This window comes from Balaenoptera acutorostrata, chromosome 14, assembly GCF_949987535.1.
Source record: "Balaenoptera acutorostrata chromosome 14, mBalAcu1.1, whole genome shotgun sequence".
Lineage (NCBI taxonomy): Eukaryota > Metazoa > Chordata > Mammalia > Artiodactyla > Balaenopteridae > Balaenoptera > Balaenoptera acutorostrata.
This window is the reverse complement of record NC_080077.1, coordinates 74708730-74732699: the sequence shown is the minus strand read 5'-3', so window position 1 is coordinate 74732699 and position 23970 is coordinate 74708730. Positions and strand designations below refer to the sequence as shown.

Below are 23970 nucleotides of genomic sequence, written 5' to 3'. Positions count from 1 at the left end.
CCGTGCTTCTAATGCAGGGGGTGTGGGTTCAATCCCTGGTTGGGGAACTAAAATCCCATATGCCACGTGGCATGGCCAAAAAAAAAAAAAAAAAAAAAAAAAGGAGCTACTGGCCACAGAGGTATTTAATTAACAATGACAAGGCGTAGACTGTAATGAATTTATCAGAATTTAAATTTGAGGGTGAGTGGAATGGAGGTTTTGAGCAGAGCAGTGTCATAACTGGAATGACACTGAAAAGGATCACTTGAGCTGCAGAATTAGGCAGCTCCTGCAGTAATCCTGGAAAGAGATGATGGTGGCTGAGACTGGCAGAGGAGGTGGTGACAGGTGGTTGGATAAATATAAGTTTGCAGATGGGCAGAGGCAACAGGTTTTCCCGACCAACAGAATACAGGGGAGGAGAGAAAGAAAGGAGTCGAGAATGACCTCAATGACTTAACCAACAGAATGGATGAAGCTGCTATCAACTGAGATTCAGATGACTGATATGAGATGAAATGGGTTTGAGGGGAAAATAAACAGGTCAGTCTTGGATGTGCTGAGTGTTAAGAGTCTAGATGTTTGCAAACTCATTAATTTTGCCTCCATGGTTAGCCAGCTTAAAAGCTTAGGTTTCTCTGGTCTCTAATCTTTCCTCCTTACCCTTCAAACACACTCCCGTAGCTTCTGAGGCAGAATTTCCTCTGAAATCTAGCCTCTCCATTTTAACCCCTTCGCAATTTCCTTGCTCAGACCCTCATTCGCACTTGACTCACTCCAGTATTTCCATCTGGTCTCCATTCTTCTTAATGTAGCCATCTTCTCCATAACCAGATGTATATTCCTAGAAATTAAATCTCATAATGGAACTCTCCTGTTTAAAACTCTGCACTGGCTTTTCACTGCTTTATAAAATAAGACTTAGGGCTGGCCCCTATGATTCTTTACTACACAGCCCCACCCTACTTCTTTTTCCTTTTCATTGCACACTAAATATTTTGTGCCTAGTCACACTTCTTTGTTCTTTGCAAACTCCTATTTGTCTCCCATGAAGCCAAACATATCACCACTTCAGAAAAGCCTTTCCTGACTCTCTTCCGGCAAAACTGGCCATCCCTCCTCTGTGCTCTCACAGTACATTGGTTATTTCTTCACTATATCACTTATAATGGTGTATTATTATTGGTCTGTTTACATGTTTATCCTATGAGGATCTCAATAGAGGCTGCTGTGTCTTACCTAATTTTTTCACAGCATCTCACTAAGCAGTAGGTTCACGGAAAAGTCTTTGCTAAACTGAGCCTCCCCAATGAAACTAAGTGTTGCTCAGAGGTAGCAAAGGTACTTCTTATTCAAGATCTTTCACCTTCAGATGAGCCACCCATCAAGGTTCAGAGTAGGGCTTAGGACATCCTACCCCATCCCACCTGCAACATTAGGGACAAAGACATTTAGGACCACCCAGAGAAAGGGAAGCGGGTGGGAGGCCAAGAGAGCTTGATGACAGAGCAGCCTTCATGGTAACTGAACTATCAGCCATCCTTTGTATTTGAATATATTTAAGTCTTTATAACATGCCTATGAAACTACAAAGCACAGCTTTCAAACAATCATCCAATTAAGTCCTCAAAATTCAAAATTCTACTTTGGTTCTCCTGCCAAATTACAAAACCATAAGAGCCAGAAAGCCAACACCTAGCAGAATATTCTATGGTCTTCAGTAAACATTTGTTGAACATAGCAATGATAAATGAAATCTTAATACATTTTGCTCATACAAAGAATGGTTTAAAAAAAAAAGGTAGATTATAAGAAAAAGTATACACAAAACAAGCACTAAAAAATGGAAACTTTCACATAACTTTGGGATAAATATTTTTAAAATCTGGTAAATATTAACCCAATTTCAGTATGATGGTACTCTCTTTACTCTGTCATCTAAGTACTCTCTTGTCATCTAAAGATCAAGAAAGAGGACCAGGGACTTCCCTGGTGGTCCAGTGGTTAAGACCCCGTGCTTCCACTGCAGGGGCACGGCACGGGTTCGATCCCGGGTCAGGGAACTAAGATCCCACATGTCACGCAGTGTGGTGCCCACCCCCCACAAAAAAAAAAGACAAAAAGAAAAGAAAAGAAAGAGGACCAAAAAGAATGAGGCCTCAAATGGGGGCGGAGGTGCAAGAGGGAGGGGATATGGGGATGTATGTATACATACAGCTGATTCACTTTGTTATACAGCAGAAACTAACACAACACTGTAAAGCAATTATACTCCAATAAAGACGTTAAAAATTTTTTTTGAAAACAATTTTTGACATCAATCCTCAAAAAAGTATGGCTATAAATATGACATCTTTAATTTTCTATTAATCTATGTCAAATATTTGTCTTCAAACCTCCCACTTCTTCATGTCAGTTGCCTCACCTTTCTTTCTGTTCTATCTTACACATACTGTCATTTAACTATCTTTTCTTCAGAGTATAAAATTTTATCTTAAGTGGTTTACAATCATTATCTTCATTTTTTCCTTTTACTTCCTTTCCATTTCTCATCATTTAATTTCATTTTATATGTTAAAAAACTTTTATTAATCTTAACAGCTTCTTTCTACTCCACCCTATTTTTGAACAATTAAAGTTTTCTTTGCATTCATGATGAGTATAAAAAAATACTCTCAGGTAAATTTTCTTGAACATAAGGATAAAAGGGAACATCATATATTGAAGGTTTTCCTAATGATTACGGACAGAGAACAATAACTTAACTTGAGCATTTAAATGTTTTCCAGGAAGTAATTCCTAATACTACTCTGATGAACAAATCTCTCTGTGAGGAATAAATCATACTGTGATTAAGACAAATGGAACACATTTCTGAAGTACCTCTCTTTTAGCACAGTTTTTGATGAGAACTGTGATCTCATTACTCTTCTCTTGCTGTGTAACTCAAAAGAGACTAGAACATATTTTAAGATCTCAAAGTTAGTTAGGAAGCACTTGTTGAAAGAAGGTTTGTAGGTCTAGGAAAACACAGTTCAGCTCAGTTACACATTAGTAATAAAATACTCAATTCTCTGTTAAAGCAATAGAGACACTGAACCAGTTGTTTTGTTTGGTTGGTTATATCCAAACTGACTGACATACCTGAAAGGAAAGAGAAGGCTGACAGTATAAAACCTCAAGTGTTTTCATAGGAATAAGTCTGGAAACAGAAATAGTGAATCTTTAGCTGAAAACAGATAAGTCTTACGACTTTGACAATTTTTGCTTTTCCATCTCACTCCCTAATACCCTTCAATTTTATCTCTTCTGCCATGCACTGTAAGAAAGATGAGATGGGCAGTATTAGTTTGGTTCCTATATTAACTAACAGTCCAAAAATAATTATTAGATTAGAATGGGAAAGGCATTAATTTTTCTAAGAACTATCACATAATATAAAGAAAATCATTTAAACTACCATATAACACAGTTTTATATAAAATAACCAAGATTTGATATACATAGTGAGTTGTACTATGGTACAGACATTGCTAATATTCCATTTCCTATCCTTTTCAACTCCAATGTTCTACTACTGATAATTAATTCCTGGGTTTTTAAAATTAAAATTTTAATTCAAAAAATGGTACTCCTGAGTCAAGACAAATGCTTCCCCTTTCCACACTCTTAACAGAGGCTGGCCAAGTTTAGACATTTTTAGAAATATATAACAAAAAAACACACAAAAAATGTTTTAAAATAAAATAGCTCATAATTATGACCTAAGATTTTGACAAGCTCTACATACTATAACCTCCCTAAAGTTATATTGCACCTGATCAATTAGTTTATTAAATGTTATGAATTCCTAACCACAACTACACAGCTTACTGTTAGCTATAAGGACTAAATTCTCATATGTAAAATTTTAAATGATTCAATTATCCTAATATTTTTTCAAAATGTCTTCAATACAAACAATGAACATCAGTATCCTTAACATTATTTATTGACTACATCTTGTTATATGGTTCTACTATGTCTTGTTTACCTTTCTATTAGTACTAAAAGTTGTCAAATCCTTCAAATATAATATTATTAGTATATACAATATAAATTGAGAATCACCATGAAACTGACCTCACTTTTAAATCAGTTTTGCTATCAGTTCAAAAGTTTTTTCTAAATATTTAAAAAATCTTTCCTCAATTCATTAATGTTCAATGCAAAACAATATATTTAGTGTCTCTCCATTTCTATTCATGTGTTCAAATATAAACCAAAAATAGTACAAAATGCTAACCATGAAGAATCTAGACCCAACAATAAAGTCACTCCACATTTTTCAGTTTTATCACTGCCTTCTTGTCTTATTAAACATTTCAGTGAGCAATGACCATTATCTTTCTTAAAGCAATAACCCTCTTTTACTAAAAGACTATATTTGAAAAGCTTAATATCTAAAACTGCGAAGTTTAAACCTATAGCATCAAGTCAATCTATTTCAGTAGATGATTTTAATCAAACATAAGTTACACCTATATTTTGATAATTAGTACTAACATCTGTCAACAGAATAAAAACAAGATCATGAAAACCATACAGTGAGGGTTTAATTGCCCAATTCTCTTTTCTTATCTTCTAGGAATAAACTATCATCTCTCAAGCAGATGCCAAAGATATGCAGAGAGCAGCTGAGACTGGGATCTTTTTGTACATTCACTGCTGCACATCGTATGTGAAAGATTCCTAGGACGCTAACTGTTGGGGCCCACAAGGCTTATTCCTCTAATAACAATAATTTGTAGAGTCATTTAGGGTTGAAGTTTATTGTTGTTATTGATGTTTTTAACAAATCTATTCATTTAAATATTACCATAACCCCATGATGCCTTGGAAAAGAGGAGATTGAGGCCCAAAGAAATGAAATTCATCTGGCCAAGATCACAGCCAGAGAGCAACAGAGCCTGGAATTACCCTAGGTCCTCTTCACAAATCACTACTCCTCCTGTACCTCCCAGCACTGCCCGGAAGTCCTTAATTAACAAGTATGTTCCAACAAAGGCTTCAGTAGCAAAGCATCAAAAGACGTAACTGATGAGAGGTGAGACTGGGCTAAGGGCGGTCATTTGAAACCACCCCTCCACTTTTTTCCCCATTAGGCAGAAGAGGACCTTCACAGGGCTTTTGCCCATCAAGCTAATTAGCTAATGAACTGCCTTCAGAGCTCACCCTGGTCTTTCCTCCCTACAACAATCATATGGTATCTTAATTGGTTTGGTTTTGTTTGGATTATTGCGACTTGTGATAACTAGAGACACAGGCAAGAGGCAAAAAACACGATACAAAGGAAAAAAAAATCCTTAACTCTTGCAGTTAGAACCCGTGGCTCCTCCCTTCATTAGCCAGGGGACTTCAGGTGAGTTTCCCAACCTCCCTAGGATAAGAGTATTAACTTCACGGAGGTTTGTGAGGAAAACAGCAATTGATCCTGTACACGTGCCAGGCACAATGCTCACCCCCTTCAGCCCTAGGGCCGCCTTTAGTTTTCTTCACTTAAATTTTACAGGAAAAGACAGACTGCTAATACATTATACATCAAACAAGTGAATCAAGAATCAACTTACATTAAAAAAGAAACCATATCCATGTAGGTACCTAAGCAGCAGCTCAAAGACAATTCTTTCGTACTAAAATTCTAATATGCTTTGCATAACTTATATTTTAAGGCAATTGGTTAATATCAGACTTGATGCCTACCTAGAGAAAGTTTAGGTTTTATGCAAAAATCCAAAACATCCTTTCCTTATCTCACAAAAACTATAACTGTCTCTGTTACACAAAATATAAAATCAAGAACAATAGCTTTTTGCTGTTAAATGGAGCCAGGAAGCACTTCTCCCCATGGCCTAACCACACAAATCACTCTATTACTAGCTTTTAAAGACAAGATCACTGGCAGATGAATCCCGGGCTAGGAACCAGCCAAGATGAATGTCAATTCTGGGCGTCTAGATAAATCCAGAGAGCAGTATGCCTCAGTATCTAACATAGATAAATTACCTAGACAAGTAATAGCAAATCTGTTTCCTCTTAAATGTCAACTACGATTGACAGTAGAAATCCAAAACATTGTATATGTATGGCATTTTGAGGCTGAATCAATGCTTTGAAGAGTGCCAGCATCAATCTGCAATGTCTGCCAAGGAGGGAGGAATATGCAGTGAGTCTACTGACCAGACATCAGTCATCCATTTCCAGAATTATCTGGCCTCACTGAAAAAACAATTAACAGCAACTAGCTTATTGCTAGATATGAATGACATTACTATAGCAGTCAAACCTTTGGAGATCTCAGTGGCATAAAATAAGTATTTTTAAGATATAGGCGACAAGCCATAATCCAATTTCTTTTTCCATAGGCATGGTGGAGTCAACAATTGTGTGTTCACATCCCATTTCCTTCTACTCCTGGACTCATAGCTAGACTTCATTTCCTACCTTCCACATTTTGGTGAGGCCACTGAATTCTTGTCAATGGAAAATACACAGAAATGATGTCTAGGCCTGGCCCTCAATCTTCCCCTACAATACTCCCCTTTCTGTCTTCCTTCTTCCACCACACAGATGCATAGAATCCAGTGGAGGACTCTGAAACCCTAGGTGATGAAATCACCTAGATGGAATGAACTAATCTGTAGCAAATTGTGATGCAAGCAAGAAATAAAACTTGTATCAAGCCACTAGCTCTTGGGGTTCCCAACTAAGTAGTTCTGGTTGGACCAGTAATCATTAGTATCATGCCACATACTCTCACAGGTCAACCAGGACCTGAGCAAAGCAAATCAAAGTTCTTCCCTAAGGAGATGAGCTTGGTGCTTTGTGACAACCTAGAGGGGTGGGATAGGGAGGGTGGGAGGGAGGCGCAAGAGGGAGGGGATATGGGGATATATGTATACATATAGCTGATTCACTTTGTTATACAGCAGAAACTAACACAACATTGTAAAGCAATTATACTCCAATGAAGATGTTAAAAAAAGTTCTTCCCTAAGATTTTCTAAAACTTTAGCTCTAGGAAGACAGTCCCTTTCTTTTGGTGAAGCTGTTTGCCAAAATAGTTTGATCTATATTCTTGTGACTCACATTCAAAACGGTCATGATGAATATGGGTATGAAGCAGAGAGTAAAAATCTTTCCATCCACAGACGACGTTTTGGCATATATTCTACCAAAATAAGTACTATGGGCATATACATACTTTCTAAAAAAATGAAAACTGAATCATATCTCATAAACTGTCTTTCCATGTCAAATATACTTTAACAAAGTCATTTTTCAGGGTTGCCCAGTATCTTATTGTTGGCACACACCATCCTTTTTTAATCAAGTATTTAGGTGTATTATTTTGTATTCCTGTATGCACTGCTGCAACAAATACCCTTAAATGCATACTTTTCTCTATTTTTCCAATTATTTATCTGAGACCAATTTATAACAGTCAAATTGCTGAGTCAAAGGATTTTCAAGAGTTTTGACTAGCACTGCCAATCTGCCCCCACAAAAGTTTGTACCAATTTATACTCCCACCAATTGAGTGCCCAATTCATACTCTTCTTTTTCCACCTGAGAAAGTAATGCTGAACTCAACTGAAGAAGCATTTCTTGCTGAATTCACAGCATTACTGCATGAAATGATTAGTACAACCCACAAGAAGGACCAAAGTCAAATCTCTATTCTACCAATATATATACACACACATGCAGAACAGACCCTTGACATAGTAATATTAGTGCAGCACACTGTTCTTCAAAAAATGCACTAAATTTTTTATAACTAAAAATTTGGAACCATGATGAGAACTCTTGTGGGGAAAAAAATGAACAACTAGAGAACCACAATGCAAAGAGGAGATTCCAGTGTTAAAAGCAGTTGGTGCAGCCTGTCGATTAGCAAGGCTCAAATCAGTCTTCCACGGCAACTGCCATGAGTACACTCATGCTCATTCAAGGGTAGCCAAAACCAGAATCTCAAATGTTAAAATATTTAATGAAGAGACCAGAAAAACATGAACACGCTGCATCTCTGTTGTGATGGGGAGACAAAAATAACAACTTCGTTAAGCCATGGTCTAACTGAAGTGTTTAGCTAGATGATGGTTTGTAAACTGTACAATTTGATGCTAATCAAGATGATAGTGAGATTATAGAAAGTTTTTAGAAATGTTATTAAGGAAGAACCAATAGGATATTTTCTTATATCTTTTTAATATTTACCTTGAGGAAAAAATTACAAAGGATAGCAATGTGAAAGCAACTGGCTTTGGAAAGAATAGGAGAAGGGTAACATTCTTCACTTGGATATTTTCTTAACCTAAATTTTAATAACTGTCATGTTTTTCTTTGGTGTTAACAGACTAAGAGACCAACCCAGTGAAGTATGGCATGAACGTACTTAGATATACTTAACATATATGGTGTTTTGGGGGGGATTACTTTCGGTATTTTGTTTTGGAGTTCTAATAGTTAGGAAGCCTGATTTGCAAAATTCTATTAGTTCAGTGGTGATAGTTAAGGAATGTTACAAATTATGTCACCACAATAAGAAGACCAAACTAAATGGCCTTAAAGTTTGTTTTAATACATAGTTTTAGAAGACTTTCAACTAAATTACACATCTGTAATCTTTATAGTCTTCACTGTCACCAATGGCATAGACAGCATTCTCTGGTGTCAGCACCAGGACCCAAGAACCAAGCAAAAGACAAGGAGAGGAAAAAGGTAAGAAGGTTCAGGCTGGCAGGATGAGGCTTGGAACACTTATCAGGGACAGCTGCACAGTTGTCCCTGTGTCAGAAGTGCCCAGGGTTACGTGTACCTTTATGGTGAATTTGAATTCAACACTATTAAAGTGTGTGTGCATGTGTGTATACTTAATATTTATATATATTTTACATTTCCCACATGACCCCACATGGAGAGTATTATCTGCCATAGGCACAGCCATCAGAACTAGGTGAACAAAGCAATGGCCCATTAGTGTACCTGCTGAAGGCAGATAGCTAAGAAGTATTCAGTATGGTTTTTTTTTTTTTGGCCGTGCTGCATGGCATGTGGGATCTTAGTTCCCTGACCAGGGATTGAACCCATGCCCCTTGCAGTGGAAGTGCAGAGTCCTAACCACTGGACCGCCAGGGAAGTTCCAAGAAATATTCAGTATTAACACATATAGAATGTGTCATTTTTGCCTCTTTGGGACTCAGCTTCCTCATCTATAAAAATGAAAAAGTTGGACAACTTCTAATATCCTCTGCAGCCTAGAAGGCCCTCCAGATCTGCCACTGCCCACAACTCAGGTTTCCTTTCACAGCATTCTTAGCCTTCTTAACCTCAGTCTTCCAGCAGCCCTTACCTTCTTTCAGTTCCTAAAACATGCCTCGCTTGCTCTGAGCCTCTTCCAAGATAACACTGTGCGGCAGCCCTTGTCCACCCCTCACCCAGGTAAGTCATGATCATTCTTCAAGGCTGAGCTTAAATATCAGTTCCTCTTCAATGCATTCCCATGGATGTCTTCACCTGCCCCTGTTAAAACTTTTAGAACCACCTGTAATTAGTTTTTGCATTTTCTGTCAACACTAGTAAGTTGCAAGCTCTCTGATGCCAAGAGCTCAATGGATCTTGTTCACCATAGTACCCCTGCCTCCTGGAATAATTCCTGGCATTTAGTAAACACCCAAACATTTGTTAAATGAACAAATGATGGGATTGTGCTTAATAAGCTACTAAAAGCCTCAATACTAAAAGTAATTTATAATTTCTCCAAACAGATCATTAAAAGCTAAATTAAATATGTTGATATTCACCGTTCTTTTTACAAAGGCAAGAGAATCCAAAGCTTTAGGTTAAGCTTGTCTCCTTTCCTCACTCTTTTTCTAAAACCCTCAAGTTGTTAATGGTAATATCATATCACTATACACGTGGTGAATGATATCATTTCAGTGAAAATTAACAACATGTAGCTACTTTTGAAATAATGCTTTTCTTCCATAAATACCCTTACCATTCATAATGTAGGCAGTTATAAATTATAAAAGGGCTATTGAAGAACAATGCTACCCAACTGTATCTAGCTCAAAAAAAACCAAAGCAAATGCATCTGCACACACAAGATGCTGGTGAAGAATTTTCTCTGATATTAATACCCAGTCATCTCCTATCTAATCATTTGTGATATGCACCAAGAGAAGTACATATGCTTTAAATCCACAACCAAAAAACTTTGCATATCAAGGCTATAATTTTCCCCAAATTAAATTTTTGTCATGTCAAAAGAATGCAAGTGTCAAGAGACGGTCAGGAAATGCACATTAACTATGTACATTAAGCAATTTAATGTTTCTTTTGTTTGTTTTCCTTCAATATCATACTTCTATTGTTTTCATAAACTTGAGAGACAATGGATCCAACTTAAGTCCATGCCCTTCTGAAAGATTAGTAAGCAAAAGTAAAATCTTTAAATAAAATAGTAAAATCTTTAAATAGTAAGAAAAAAAAAAGGGCCTAAAATTTAGGAAAGGTGTAATAAAAAACCACTCAGCAAATGTTTACCTAAACCTGCTACCATGCTATGTTTGGTGTTAGAGATGAGGCAGCCTCACAAAACTGCAGGTCAGAGGAAGCCACCAAACCCAGCACAGCTCCATGAGTGAGATGACAGGGACAGAAGCACTGGGTACCATCGACCTACTGAAAAGGAGTGAGTGAAGCAAGGTTTCAGACATGAGATTTTAAAATATATATTAAAACATAGAAGCAGCGTGTACAAAGGCCCCACAATAATGCACAGTATCGTGAAGCTGATGAATGTCAGAGCTGCTCTGGAATGTGTGTAAAGGGGGTGTGTAAAAGGAGTGGGAGGACAGAGGATGGGAAAAACAGGCTGGATCCATTTCTAGCATATAGGTGGACTCTCAAGGAAAAAAAACCACCTGATAATTTAGATAAACATTACAGGCATCTTCTACCCATTTGGCTGTACTCATGAGGAAATAAAAACAATCCCCAGGGCCAGAAATGAAAGAAGATGCAGAAAACCACAAGGTAAACTGATACTTAAGAGAAGTCTGCCCTGAGGCCATGTGTTAGTCTGAGCAGCCAGAGGCTTAGATTTTAACAACCCTGTGGGGAATAGAAGACAAGATCGTTGGGACTAAGCAAGATGGCTGATTGGAACTAAGACCTCCTTATAGAGCTGGGATCCTCAAAGAGTTACTCCCTTACTAAAATTAGGAGGAAAAAAACCAACAAAGAACACCTTCAAGCAAAGGAAGACCAGAGGGAAACAATTCACTCAACCTAGGTTCTTGGTAGATGTCAGGGGGAAAAAAATCTCTGGGGCATTTTGTAAACATAGCTTTTCCCCTTGCCCGAGTCTGTGATTCAAATTTATATTACAGACTCACATTCCTCCAACCAAGACCCTTAGAGCGATACATGTTTCAGAATTTAGGATTTCCCAGATTTTACAAAAGTAATGTGGTACATATACCATATACTAAGTAACCTAGTATAATATGGACAACACACCATAATATGACAACATTTCTGTAGCTCAATATATGAACCTTCATGGTAGGTAGTACAACAGCTGTATCTGATCAAGTTTTGCCACCAGATGATTTACAAAAAGAATTTCATTCTTCTGAGCTTTCTGGATTTTCAAATTATGGATAAGGATTATGGACCTGGTCTTGCACTAGATGGGAAGCTCCAAGAGCACAAATCAACTTAAGGTGCTCCCAGGATGGTAGCACTTGTGGGACCTTGCAGAAGCAAACACAAATCCTCTCTAGGTGATCCTAGGCTTTCCAGGATTCCCAAAGATGAAGTCCTAGCCAACGTGAACTCACAGTCCAAAATTATAAAACACACAAGGAAATAAACGATGACTGAGGGTTAGGCAAAAACAACAGCAGAAACAGAGCTTCATGTAATAGATCTATGAGATACAGAATATAAAAAGAGTTGTGTTCAAAATGGTAAAGAAATAAAAGAGAAACTCAAAACTGTGAGCAAGAAATATATGTTGGGCTTCCCTGGTGGCGCAGTGGTTGAGAATCTGCCTGCTAGTGCAGGGGACACGGGTTCGAGCCCTGGTCTGGGAAGATCCCACATGCCACGGAGCAGCTGGGCCCGTGAGCCACAATTGCTGAGCCTGCGCGTCTGGAGCCTGTGCCCCGCAGCGGGAGGGGCCGCGATAGTGAAAGGCCCGCGCACCGCGATGAAGAGCGGTCCCCGCACCGCGATGAAGAGTGGCCCCCACTTGCCGCAACTAGAGAGAGCCCTCGCACGAACCGAAGACCCAGCACAGCCAAAAATAAATAAATTAATTAATTAAATAAATAAATTAAAAAAAAAGAATAAACCCATGTGTTCATAAGGAAAAATTTAAATAAAAAAAAAACCTCATTGGTCACCTTTAAAAAAAAAAAAAAAAAAAAAAGAAATATATGTTATCCCTAAACAGGGAAATTTTGAAAAACTCCAAAAGTGAAAAATATAAATGAATAAAATTAGAAACTAAGAATGAGTAAAAGCAGACAAGACACAGCTAAAGAAAGAATTAATGAACTGGAATATATCTGAAAAACAAAGCATGCCAAACGGTAAAGAAAGTGTTAGAAACTATGAAAGGTATATTTATAGATATAAGGGTATAATGAGAAGGTCCAGCATATATATAATCATGTTTGAGGGAGAGAAGGAAGAGAACGGGTGTAGGCAACAATCAAAGATGGAGAATTTTCCAGAACTAATGAGAGACATGAATTCTCAAATTCTGGAAACCCATAAAGCTCCAAATAGGGTAAATAAAAAAGAAAATTATGTCTAAACACACATACAGTATAGATAGAGAAGACACAAGATTTTAAAAGCAACCACAAAAACAGAGATTACCTAAAGGCTGGTAGTCTAATAGATGACTTCTTAAGAGCAACAATGGAAGCCAAACATCATCTTTAAAGAGAAAATAACTCAATCTAAAATTGTATATCCAGATAAACTATCCTTCAGCAATGTGGGTAAAATAAAGATTTTTTTTTTGGACAAAAACAGAGTTTACTACTAAACAGCCTCACTGAAAGAGCTTCAAAAAGATATAGTTCAAGGAAATCCTAGGCATAATCAAGGAATGGTGAGCAAAGAAGGAAAGGTGGATTCAGCTAAATAAACACTGCCTGTATGAAGTAATAATGTCTGGCTTTGGGGGTTAAAACAATGGCAGACTAAAACCCTGGACAATAATACCATATAAGTAAAAAGTGGGTGACTGGAATTCAAAATGTCTAAGTTTCGTCTCTTGTTGCCGTGACGCGAGTGGGAGCACCGGGACCGCAGGCTTGGAGTGGAACTTCTAAGATTGTTTTAAGAAAATGGCAGACAAGCTGGACAAGAGAGAAATCGTGAGCTTTGATAAGGCCAAGCTGAAGAAGACAGAGATGCAGGAGAAGAACACCCTGCAAGCGAAGTGAGATTTCCTAAGAACCTGGAGGATTCTCCGCCTCCATCATCTTGGAGACCCTAGTCATGATGTGGAGGAAGAGCCACCTGCAAGATGGGCACGAGCAACAAGCTGCACTGGGAACCTGGGCACTCTGTGCCGATGCCACCGGCCTGTGGGTCTCTGAGGGGATCCTCTAATAGGACTGCCAAATTCTCTGGTTTGCTCTGGGATATTATAGAAAATTGTTTGTATGATTAATGACAATAAAACACGCTTCATGGCAAAAAAAAAAAAAGTTTCTAAATTTCTTGTCTTTGGTAGGAAAAAAAAGAGATACTGATCGACGTGAGACTTTAAGAATGCACACTAAATTTTGAAGGGCAATCACTAAAAGAACTGAAATAGTATATATAGCTTCCAAACTAAAGAAGGGGAAAGTTAGAATTAAAGTAAAACCTGAAGCAATTGAAAGGAGACGAAAAACAAGCACAGTAAGGGCAAATTAGTAAGGATCATGCATCAGTTGTTATAGTGGTGGGAGTAGCAGTAATGGTACTAGTCGTGGCAACAACAGCAATTGTACTAATAATGGTTAACTACAGTAGTGGTAGTAATAACTGATGTTCATTGCAGGTGTGTGTGTCAAGCTCTGGGCTGGGTCTCTTACATGTACTCTCTCTCTTACTCCTCAACAAATATGAGGTAGGTACTATTACTAATCATTTTACAGATAAGGCTTATTACTGATCAAAACCAGGCAGAAGACAGCTAAAGAAGGAGAGGTCAGAGAGCTTTAAAAGAACTGATCACTCACTGAATTTGAGAGAGGAGGGAAAACCCTCAGGTCAGTGGCCTGGGCAACTGGGTGGGCAATACCTGGCACCTCACAAAGCTTCTAATATTTCATGCATGAATTAAGCCAAAGGCACAGAATATCCAAAGTAAGCTAGAGCTGTGCTTGTTTTCTTTGGAATCGTGCGTGTCTCTTTCAAGAAGCATGGCTGTGAAAGAAAAGCAAAGGATGACAGGTTGGTTGCTAGAAGAGGTCATAGAGTCCAAGGAGAGCTGTGTGTAGGAGGTTTTGTTTGTTTGTTTTCAATGGAGATACTCGAAAATTTCATAAGAGAGCTAGAGAGAGAGGTTAAAGATACGGATGACAGAGAGAATAACTGATGCAGAAAGGAGGAGAGTTATATCTTAAAATAAAAGTGCTAACCCTAGGAGAATAATCAAATAATCGGGCCACAAAGCAAAACCACAGAAAGCAAAGATCTAGCTTCTCTCTCCTGGGCAGCCAGGAAAGGTACATCACAAAACCTTTCAGAAGACACTAGACCCTTCTCAAAGATGCATAATAGAGAAACCTTATGTACACATGGGAGGGCAGGGAGGCGGACAGGGGGATCCTCACACACTTGGGACAAATGAAGAGAGAGCAGGAAAACAGCTAGAGAAGGGCTGTGGGCTTCAGGGTACAATTCTCCCTCTGGTTTGTGCTTTCACCCAACTGCTCCAAGGAAGACACCATCATTTTGCACTTACAGGTCACCATGCAATTGACAATGAGTATGCCATTCAACTATTCTCCCCTTTGTGAGGAACAAAAGATAAACTTCCATGTTACATAAACACCTAAGAAAAAACAGAGAGTCAACATGTCCCTTACAAGCAAACAATATATTCCTCTGTAAAGAGAAAGGAATTTTACAAAGTGAAACTGAAGAATAAATATTTTTAATGGCAAGAAATATGGCTTTTCAAATTTTTTAACTGCACTAAGATTATACTGAAGGTTCTCTCAGGAGTTGCTGGCTCAGGAGTTGAGTCACCTAAAATACAACTCAAGCATCCTCGGCCCTCAGGGAACAGGGTTATATGCCACTTCTGACCTTCTTTACCAAGTTACTGAAACCAAGATAAGCTTCAAAGAACACCCTATCCCAGGATCAATCAATTTGAAGAGAAGAGGTAAGATATTTAAGGGATATTTACTTGTGAAAAACTAAGGGAAAGATCCATGGCAACTAACTGTACAGATTAAATTTCAAGTAAGACTTTAGGAGCCATTTGTTAAATGTTAAAACTAATATGGCAATGTACGAAAAATCTAGATTTTAATCTAAAATGCATCAAGCTAATATTGCAATTAAGATATGAATTCACCTACTACGTACATAGTTTTACATCTTTTTCCATGTGTACAATCTTTTAAATCACTAGAGTAACTTCTAAAAAAATTGATTTGAGTTACCAATTTTATACTGCTTCTAAGAAAGTACCCGCTAACCACATTGATCTCAAATGGGAAAAAAAAATCTAAAGTGACCCAAAGATATACCTAAGACTCTTTGCCACTCTTCTTTTCCTAATCCTGCTAACCCCTAAACATCACAAGATCTCTTTTCTCCCCTCCTGGGACGCTGAACATCACCTGAGAATGTCACAGGACCACACAGATTGGACCCCTTCAGATTTAAGGTATAAAGGATACTCAGCTTGAATGTTTTTCAGAAGTCTATTTCCCTCATCTCTTCTTGACTACCTAAAAAATAACACAGACTGTTCTAAACCATCTCCACACGGGCTGAGGCTTCCGGTGAAATCAAGGAGGAGGAACAGAGTATGCCTCGGTATAGAAAATTAGAGGGTTTCTTTAGACAATAACAAATGGTTAAATGAGAACTGGAATCAAAGTAAAATATATTTACAGCAGGTTAGTACGCTTCTCATATTGAAAGCTACCCGAGTGTTCAGTAAACTTTTATACACTGTTCTGACTTAATTTTACTCAATAAACTAAGCTTACATTTTTGATACTAGCATTACAGAAAGATCTATAAGTTATCACAAAGATAGATATGGTATCAACTGAATCAGTGTGCAAATAGCACTTCTATAAACTGAATATATTTTATATACTGTATCCTAAAGAAGCTTATGTAAAGCAAATAAATTTTTAGGTTTAAATTTTCATTCTATGTTTACTCACAAAATTTCTTATTAGCAGATAGTTTATAAATAAAGTAAAAGCAGTAGGAATTTTGTGGTCATTTGCCAATATTTGTCTCGAATCAAAACATAGTCTTGTATCTCCCATTCCCTTTACCAGACGTTCTTATAAGAAATACAGTCTTGGACTTCCCTGGTGGCGCAGTGGTTAAGAATCTGCCTGCCAATGCAGGGGACATGGTTTCGAGCCCTGGTCCGGGAAGATCCCACATGCCGCGGAGTAACTAAGCCGGTGCGCCACAACTACTGAGCCTGCGCGCCTAAAGTCCGCAAACCACAACTACTGAAGCTCACGTGCCACAACTACTGAAGCCCGGCATGCCTAGAGCCCGTGCTCTGCAACAAGAGAAGCCACCGCAATGAGAAGCCCGCGCACCGCAACAAAGAGTAGCCCCCACTTGCTGCAACTAGAGAAAGCCCGCGAGCAGCAATGAAGACCCAACGCAGCCAAAAATAAATAAATAAATAAATGTATATATATAAAAAAAAGGTATCCAATAAAGATAGTCTGATTTTAAAAAAAAGAAATACAATCTTATTTTTTCTTAATTTGGGAGGAAAAGAATCATTTATAAAATGCCAATATCTCTCAAACATAAGATTCAGAACTTGAATTACTTGCTTATTATGTAGGGTAAGCTCATTATTAAAAACTCACAAGAGGTTTAGAATGGAAAAAAGTAGGATTACTGATAAGCAATTTGGCTTTTCATAAGGTTTGGTTTGATGTTGATAGTAACGTCTAAGTTTGGAATTTTGACAATCTTAAATAGGGTATTTTAAAAGTATAGCATACACAGAAACTGTTCATAAGAGCAATTAACCAAAATGAATCTTATACAAGGGCTGTAAAACTTCCCAAATTCTCCCTGCAGGTGTTACTCTGGGCCAACTCTATTTTGTTGTTGTTCTTTAACCTTGACGCAGCACTTGGGAAAGCACTGGGTGTCCTACTGGATCCTGTTACTTTATTATTTGACTTGGGCTATCCCTTAGGCCATCAACTACAAAACAGAAAAGGAAAAGCAATGGAAATGTAAAACAGTTTACATTTTGTAATGTAACGCAATCAAGAAGGTGAATGCTTGACAAGTCTGGATGTTTCATGTGCTATAAAATAGGTACACAATGTTAAAGGGAAAGAAGTGAGGATGTACAGATGGATCCAGAAAAACTAATGTTAAACTAACATTGGTTAGGTGTTTAATTTTCATGTACAAAGGGCAATCTTATTATAGTATAGAATAAAAGTTTTACATAATCCAAAAGTACCTTAAAATATATAATCCTTATTTAAATTATTAAGGTTAATCATAGCCCTTAAATTTCATCTATAACTGCTGATTATGGTCAAGCTTTTCTGAATACATTTTTTTCCTCCAAGAAACATACTATGAGTGAAAAGAAGGACAAAATATATGAGAATATACGTCTAGAGTTTGCTTTTCTCTCTACCTTCTTACTACATGTAATTCTGCCTCCAGATGTTGACAAATCATTTCTTCAAATGTATAAATCATATATCATTAAGCATCATTTTATAAATGACCATAGTTAACAATAATTTTTGTGGCCTATCAACCCAAAGAGAAAAAAATTATCTTCTAAACCAGTACTTTAAATAATATTAAGTACACATTTCATAAAGATTCTGAGCCCATTCAATTAACCCAGTGTCTTTAAAAAAAGAAAATCACAGAGCCATACATAAACTCTATTCTTACAACCTTCTAATCTGAACTCCAAACTACAAAGTTATATACATATCAAACTAATTAAAACTTTTTTGGTTTCATTTGCACAGCAAAGGAAACCATAAACAAGATGAAAAGACAACCCTCAGAATGGGAGAAAATATTTGCAAACGAAGCAACTGACAAAGGATTAATCTCCAAAATATACAATCAGCTCATGCAGCTCAATATCAAAAAAACAAACCACCCAATCCAAAAATGGGCAGAAGACCTACAGAGACATTTCTCCAAAGAAGACATACAGATTGCCAACAAACACATGAAATGATGCTCAACATCACTAATCATTAGAGAAATGCAAATGAAAACCACAATGAGGTATCACCTCACACCAGTCAGAATGGCCATCATCAAAAAATCTACAAACAATAAACGCTGGAGAGGGTGTGGAGAAAAGGGAACCCTCTTGCACTGTTGGTGGGAATGTAAACTGATACAGCCACTATGGAGAACAGTATGGAGGTTCCTTAAAAAACTAAAAATAGAACTACCATATGACCCAGCAATCCCACTACTGGGCATATACCCTGAGAAAACCATAGTTCAAAAAGAGACATGTACCACAATGTTCATTGCAGCACTGTTTACAATAGCCAGGACATGGAAGCAACCTATGTCCATCGACAGATGAATGGATGAAGAAGATGTGGCACATATATACAATGGAATATTACTCAGCCATAAAAAGAAATGAAATTGAGTTATTTGTAGTGAGGTGGATGGACCTAGAGTCTGTCATACAGAGTGAAGTAAGTCAGAAAGAGAAAAAGAAATACCATATGCTAACACATATATATGGAATCTAAAAAAAAATGGTTCTGATGAACCTAGGGGCAGGACAGGAATAAAGACGCAGATGTAGAGAATGGACTTGAGGACACAGGGAGGGGGAAGGGTAAGCTGGGACGAAGTGAGAGAGTAGCACTGACATATATACACTACCAAATGTAAAATAGATAGCTAGTGGGAAGGAGCAGCATAGCACAGGGAGATCAGCTCGGTGCTTTGTGACCACCTAGGGGGGTGGGATAGGGAGGGTGGGAGGGAGACGCAAGAGGGAGAAGAAATGGGGATATACGTATATGTACAGCTGATTCACTTTGTTATACAGCAGAAACTAACACACCATTGTAAAGTAATTATACTCCAATAAAGATGTTAAAAAAAAAGACCTATATACCAGCTAAACAACAGGAAGCTCTTCGTTATGAATATTGAAAATAAACTTACAAGAGAAATTTAAAAAAAAACAAAACTTTTTTGGTTTCAAATCCCCAACTCTACATTTTGCACTCTTTTCCTCCTAACTAGTATTTAATATTTTCAAAACTAAATAAACGTAAGATTATTTCAGTGCCTATAGTGAAACTTAGTTATATGTTTGCATGTTTTAATAACTGGTTTAACTCACTTTTAAAACTGGTGTGTTACTGGAACACCTGTGAATAAATTACTAAGGTAGTCTACTGTTACTTAAAGGAACATTACAAAGAATTCTGTGCAAAGATCCCCTCTTGCAGTACATATACATACAACATTATTTATATGTTCAGACTTTCCATATCATGTTTTCTTAAAATAGGACATATCAGTAACTTGATACCTATCTTTCCAAATTCTACCCTAAGGTTGGCTTTAAGTGAAGATAATTTATTTTATGTCTTATTGGAAAAGTAAAATGTTAAAAAGAAAGACCAATACTCCTCAGTGCCTGGCTTTTGCTCATTTTTTAAATGACAGAATTAACATTTTTGCACGCATATCATAGAAATTACAGTCAGTGTGCGGGGCTGTGATGCTCAATTTCACATAAAGCCATGCAAACAGGATGGGTATTCTGAAGATTAGACCATTCAGGCTCATTTGGTTCCCTTTTTCCCCCCTCTCTATTAGAGAATATTACTAAATAAACCACAGATGGCAGTTAAGTGCAGGGGTTAAAAGGTATGAAAGTTAATTACCTTCCCCGAACCTTTTAAGTGATGATAAATTAATAATGTAAAGCTCAGTGCCCAGCATATAGTAACTGCTCAATAAATGTTTAGCTCTTATGATTATCCGTGTTCTTAACTCAATACCAGTTCCTACTTCCGCTGCTTTCCTTAAATAAGGAATCTTCCCCCTATGTTCCACATCTTCAGAATCACTTCACTCACTAACATATGCTGGAGCTACTGAAAAACCTCCCGCCTGGAAAGTTTATAAAAGACTTTTCAAGATCTAAAGATTAAGGTGACTATCTAGATATGGAAAAGTCAGTCTTTATCTGAATCATGTTTAATGAAATGCTCAAACCTGTAAGTGTTCTCTGAAATGTATCAATATATTGATCTATCATTTTCAAACCATTGAGCAAATCCATAACCTATAGCTTTTTTATTATGAGGATTTGCTACACCTACACCTACCTTTAAAACATGAATCATCCTTCCAGAGTTGGGGAAACTGATCAAAGATGGCTAAATGATTCAGCACGCTGCCGCAAAACGAGCTGGTCATGAATTTATAATTTCCACATCTGTTAGGGGCCGTGGCCACCTCTCTCACCCTGTACCGCATGTATAACACACGATACCATAATCAACACATTTTGTTGAAAATTCCCTCAGGAAAAGAGTAATGGTGTTTCCCCCTCAGGCAAGCTTCTAGTAGCAAAGTTATTCAATTTTATGAGACAACAGGTTCGCAAGGCTGGAGAACCCTTACAATATCCAGCTGTAAGCTTCATCAAGCTTTGCTTACACAGGTAACAGGACCAGAGTCAATTCTAACAGTGGGGCCATTTTCTCAGCTGCACAAGGCAGACACTGGGGAAGGCCTCAAGCATAAGAAAACCAGAAAATGGGCAAAGGAAGCCAGGTGGGAAATGGGTATGGCTAGACCTGCCTGTGTCTTTCATGCCAGCACTGACCTTTACAAACGAACACCACAGCAGGACAGATCCTAAACAGGTCCCAAAAGACTGAACAGCAACTACAGAACATATTCTGATGTAGCCTTACTTATAAGGAACCTCACTACTCAAAGCAGGTGAAAGCCTTTTTCTAAATGTCCCCATTTGCCCTTCAATAACTAAACATTTACTATGTTAATCAAATGAAATATTTACTTCAGAAATATATAGATTCCAAACTAGATTAAAGCCTTTTCCCATCAAAAAAACCAATACTTTAAAAAAAATTATAAGTTGAATGTTTTCATCTAAAATTGCACCATCTCTAAGGCTGGGAAAGCACATCCATTTTGTGTCCATTGCATGGCCATTCTGCCCAGCAGCTCCTGAGAATGGGACAAAGAAGTGTGCCAGGATGGGTAAAATGAAATCTCCATTATCTATGATGTGCAATTTCCTCATTCAAGAGCTGGAATTTATTTCAGTTTGGTGTGGTGACATACAACACACACTCAAGCACCAAATCTCAGCAGCAGCACCGAAAAAGATGACACTCTTTTAATAGGGTGATAAATTTGACCTTCCATGAATCCATTTTTGCGGTTACTGTTATTACGACTGTGTAACCCCTGATTTCCTCTAACGTGGACTGGAAAAGGGGGGGTGGAGAAAGGGGGGGAAAAAAAGAGGTGAAAAACGCCTAACCCTGAATTTACAATTTCTCGGTATCAAATTTTAATCTATATATATATATATAATTTTTTTTTTCTTTTTCTCCAGCAAAACCTTGGAGGTCAACAGGAGAAAAAAATGGCTCAAAGACAAGGTTTCAGGGCCGACCCAAGGCGACACCTCCACGGTGGGCGATTTCGAGTTCAGGGGCAGCCCCGCTGGTAGGTCGGAAGGCTGCAGTATTACCGACCGAGAGCCCAGGCCGCGCCGCTCGTATCCACCGCGCCTCGGCCGTGCGCATGTCCCACTTATATAAAGAGATGCTTACAGTCCAGGTGCTTCTTCTTGGGGCCCATCACTTCATGAGTGGTGGCTTTGCACACCGCTCTGGCTACAGCGGAGCCTGTCACGCTGTACTGAGCGGCGGCGATCCGATCCGTGAGCGTCTGGCCCGACATCTTCTCCGGCCGCGTCTACCGCCTCCTCTTCTGCGGGAAAAAGGGGGAGATGGTCCTGCTTTAAGCCGCAGACCCGACCCTCTGAGCACCCAGGCCTTGCCTCCTCCAGCCGCATGGCGGCTCTCTTCTCCGTCCCCGCCCCGGTACCACCTCCCCGGAGCCAGCACCGCGCTAAGCCCCGCTCGAACGACGCGGTCTAGGAGATCTTGAGCGAGACTAGCGCGAGTCCGGTGCCAGCATCGTGACAATGTCCCCGACCGACCCCCCCCCACTCCCCTCCCCCCGGATGCTGCCCGCCTCACCCTTCCGCGCCCCCCCCCCCCCCCCCCGTCCAGCAGCACTTCCCCTGCAAGCTGTCTCGGGTGCCAGACCAGCTCCCGCGTGCGTCGGGGTTATGCCCTGGGCGCCGCGCCCGCCGTGTGCCCACCTCTCGCCTCCCAGCCGCAGCGTCTCCTCCTAGCAGCCCGCAGGCTTCGGAGAATGGATCGTATACCCAAGCCCTGGCCGCCTCCCTCCTCCTCCTCGCGCTGCTGCAGCAACTGGCTCGTCCTCCCTCGGTCGCGGCAGAGATTATCCTAGCGTTGCGCCATATTACGCGCCCGCCTCCCCTTCCTTCCTCACCGCGGTCTCCAAAGCCCCGCCGAGGCCCTCCGCCCGGACCCCCTCCCTTCGCCCCCAAATCCCCGCCGCAGGGGCCGCCCCAGGGCTCCGCGGAGGCGCCGGCGTCTCGCAGCGCCTCGCCCTTCCTGACAGCGGAGCAGAGACGGGCTGACAGCCCAGCCCCCCGCCCGCCCTCGAGCGCGCCGCGGAGCTGTCACCCGGCCGCTGCCCTTCTCCGCGCCCTAGGATTATCCTCTCCGGATCCCCGCGCGGCCCAAGCACGGGGAGGGGGCCGAGCCTGGGCGGCGGTACTCACCCCGCCCCGGGAGCGGCGCCGCCCGCCGCAGGATGAGCGGAGCCCGGGCAGCCGAGGGAAGTCGCGTCGGGTGGGTGTGAGCGGCCGCGAGCGGACCCGGTGTCCGCGGCGCGCCGCCTCCGGCCCTGGCCCGGCCCCCGCCCTCAGCTCCGCGGTCCCTGCGCCCGCCGCCCGTGGCCCCGGGAGCCAGCCGCACCCGCCCGCCGCCGTGCCTCTCCAGCCCTCCGCGCTGCGTCCCCATCCCCGCCCCCACCTCAGCTGTGGCTGCTCCGACGAGTCAGGTGACGGCGGCGGACAAACCCGGGCGAGCTCTCCACGCAGCGCCTCGCGGCCCCCTCCCAGCTACTCACACACGCCGCCCCCCGGGGCCGCGAGCCTACAGGCAAGGGGGCGCCGCGCGCGAGCATCCCCGGCAGGCGCGAGGAGAGAAGGAGGCGGGGAGGCGAGGAGGGCGACACTCACCCAGCCAGCCACCCTCCGCCAGGCGCTCAGCTGCCTCTCGGCTCGCGGGACCCGCACCCAGCACGCACTGCGTGCGCGCGCACCACGCACACCTGCCGGCCGACTGCGGGCTGCGCCGGGGGCGCCGGGGGCGTTGGCGCAGATGGGCAAGTGGGCTCCTGGAGTTCAGCGCCGTGAAGGCCGCGGCTGGGGCGTCGTCCCGCGCTGCCTGGCAAAGCCCAGCCAGCTCTCCCCTACCTCCGACTCGCCCGCCCGTCAAAGGCAGCAGAGGCCCTGATGGGCAGGGCGATTTAAAATGTCAGATTCTGCTGGCCAACCGCGCCCTTTACCTGTGGGTC

The 23970-nt window shown here is 40.5% G+C and overlaps 1 protein-coding gene across 5 annotated transcripts in view; it reads right to left on the bottom strand.

The window, feature by feature from the left end:
- SNAP91 (synaptosome associated protein 91) overlaps positions 1 to 23398 on the bottom strand; it is a 157165-nt gene extending 133767 nt beyond the window's left edge. For all 5 annotated transcript variants that reach the window (XM_057527741.1, XM_057527739.1, XM_057527740.1 and 2 more), the window contains exons 1-2: positions 23171 to 23398; positions 22125 to 22284 (exon numbers count right to left, since the gene is read on the bottom strand). In XM_057527741.1, the coding sequence (XP_057383724.1) occupies positions 22125 to 22254 (130 nt within the window). In that variant the 5' untranslated portion in view covers positions 22255 to 22284; positions 23171 to 23398. The remainder of the gene's footprint in view (positions 1 to 22124; positions 22285 to 23170) is intronic.
- Between the last annotated feature and the right edge of the window lie 572 nt (positions 23399 to 23970).